The sequence below is a fragment of the Aphanomyces astaci genome, assembly GCF_000520075.1.
Source record: "Aphanomyces astaci strain APO3 unplaced genomic scaffold supercont1.65, whole genome shotgun sequence".
Lineage (NCBI taxonomy): Eukaryota > Oomycota > Saprolegniomycetes > Saprolegniales > Verrucalvaceae > Aphanomyces > Aphanomyces astaci.
The window spans coordinates 172,920-175,206 of NW_009798328.1; the positions used below are offsets into that span (position 1 = coordinate 172,920).

Genomic DNA, 2,287 nt, shown 5'->3' on the forward strand with positions numbered 1-2,287 from the left:
AAGAGCTCTTGAAGACGGAACGTTCCGGCGGTGCATTTTCGTTCCTGGGTGTTTCAATGATGCCATTGTTTTGTGCAAGCCCTTTGTTGCATTGGACGGCTGTCACATGAAAGGACTGTACAACAAGTCTGGCGTGTATCTGACAGCAAGTATGAAGGGCGGCGCGAACAGGAATCTCCTGATAGCGTTGGCTGTCGTTCCAACCGAAAACGAAGTCAACTGGACGTGGTTTCTACAAGAGTTGAAGACTTGCCAACTCAATATTCCGAGCAAATTCCTATTTTTGTCCTATAGGGATAAAGGTTCAGTTCCTGTAGTGTTGTTTGGCATTCACATCCACTTGTCTTGTAGGACTAATCAATGCAGTGCGCCTTGCATTCCCTGCAGCCCACCACAGATACTGCATGTGGCACGTATTCATGAACATTCGAGGACTGAAGTTCAAGCTGTCAAGCGAAGACAAAGCAGCGATATACAGAAGTGCCGATGCGCCGACTAAAGCAACGTTCTATGAAGCAATGGATGATTTGAAAACAAGAAACGTGAACGCTTGGACGTACTTGGCGAACTTGAAGCCTGGTTTTCAAAGTTGGTGCCAATTCGCTATCGTGGAAGCTGGATATGCAACTTTTGGAGAAAAAACGTCAAACCCTGCTGAACAGAACAAACAATGCATGGCTTGGGCTCTTACTTCGATCCTCCGACCCCGTGACTGCGTATTACGTTTATGTCGCCAAGCTCCTGGCGACCTTCAAGAAGCGACGGCAACTACTTGTGCATGCAAATCCTACGCAAGTAGTCGATGTTGTGATGCGATGCGTACACAACACCGCGACGAAGGCTAAGTCACTCATAGTACGTACAGTAGCATGACAGTCAAAATCAATATGTTTCACACGTTTTAGGCAACGGAGCTGACGAGCCAGAAGAATGACCCATTGTGTTCTGGGAAGTTCCTTGTGAAAAACGGTGAACAAAGTCAATGGCTTGCAAAAAACGTTCACATTGTGGACATCAAAAATCAAACCTGCACCTGTTGTCTATGGCAAAATTCGCTCATACCTTGCAAGCACGCGATGGCGACGCGAAAACAATGCAGTAAGAGCACCACATGACAAAACTGTAGTAACAATATTGTGTAGAGTTTCCCAAGTTTTACTTCAATCGAGCGCTGCTGTCGTTGTATCAAGGACTTGTGTTTCCCTCGTTACCTACTATGTTCGCCCGCCATCTGTGCTCCGTCAGGTGTGCTGTCTTGCACACAAACCATATTGACCGTTGTACAAATAGAAAGTTTCGAAACGCGGACGACCAAAGAAAAGACGCTACAAGTCGCGTGGCGAATAGAACATGCTGCTGTACACATTGGTGTATTTGAATAACAAAATTACAGAACTCGTAGTTAATCCGTGTATTAAAATCGGTAACCTCGACTGTATGTCGTGAAGAGTTCTTTGCCAGTCGGTACAGGCTTCGTAACTTTGATGCAAATTGCATTTCCCAACCGTGCTAGTTGGCAATTCTTCAAACATCCAGAGCGTTCGCGACATTCGCGATTGACAAACGTCCCCAGTCCACTACCAGCCACCGGATCGTTCAAACCAAGCAGCCACGACTTCCTTTTCGTGACACCCAGTTCGCAGGCGTAAGCATGGTCTTTTTGCTCCACGAAGACCTTGGTTCCGTCGTACGCAGTACAAATGTCACCTGGCAGCAGATCGATTGCAGCAAGCAAGCCTCGGCCAGCACCAGGAATGGTCGACTCGCCAATCTTCACAAACGGATTGACAGCTTCGTGGGCTCCTCTGAGACGTGCGTTGGCAAAGGTAAACGTATCGCGCTTACTTGCCTTGATGGGTTTGGCACGCATCGCTCGAATTGCAGTCTTGGTCGCTGTCCAACGCGCTTTTCGCGCCTTGGCTTGCTCTTGTTTGTGGACAATGGTCTTCTTTTCGAAAACAGTCACAGTGACTCCGTGCTTCCGTTTGCAGTGTGCTCGGAGGCTTCTTGCGTTGGTGTAACGTGACGAGCAATTGGGACATTCGAAGTTTCCATCCGACTTCTTGAGCACAAGTTTCGAGTTCATGGCAGAATGGATTGTGTGGGAAGTCAAGTTGATGTTTCAAATACTCAAGTATGATTGGTCTAAAACATGAAAGTACAAATAGCACGTGCTTTGTTTTCTACTGGAAGAAGTCGTATTTCTGACCAGAACGCTTTTCGGGTACAAATACTCAAGTATGATTGGTCTTAAACATGAAAGCACAAATAGCACGTGCTTTGTTTT

At 46.7% G+C, this 2,287-nt stretch overlaps 1 protein-coding gene across 1 annotated transcript; it reads right to left on the reverse strand.

Annotated features, from left to right (window-relative positions):
* Positions 1-1,414: 1,414 nt before the first annotated feature.
* H257_15022 (hypothetical protein) lies at positions 1,415-2,086 on the reverse strand (the record flags this gene model as incomplete). Its single annotated transcript, XM_009842993.1, has 1 exon — positions 1,415-2,086. The coding sequence occupies one exon, from the start codon at positions 2,084-2,086 to the stop codon at positions 1,415-1,417; it is 672 nt and encodes a 223-aa protein (XP_009841295.1).
* Positions 2,087-2,287: the final 201 nt, after the last annotated feature.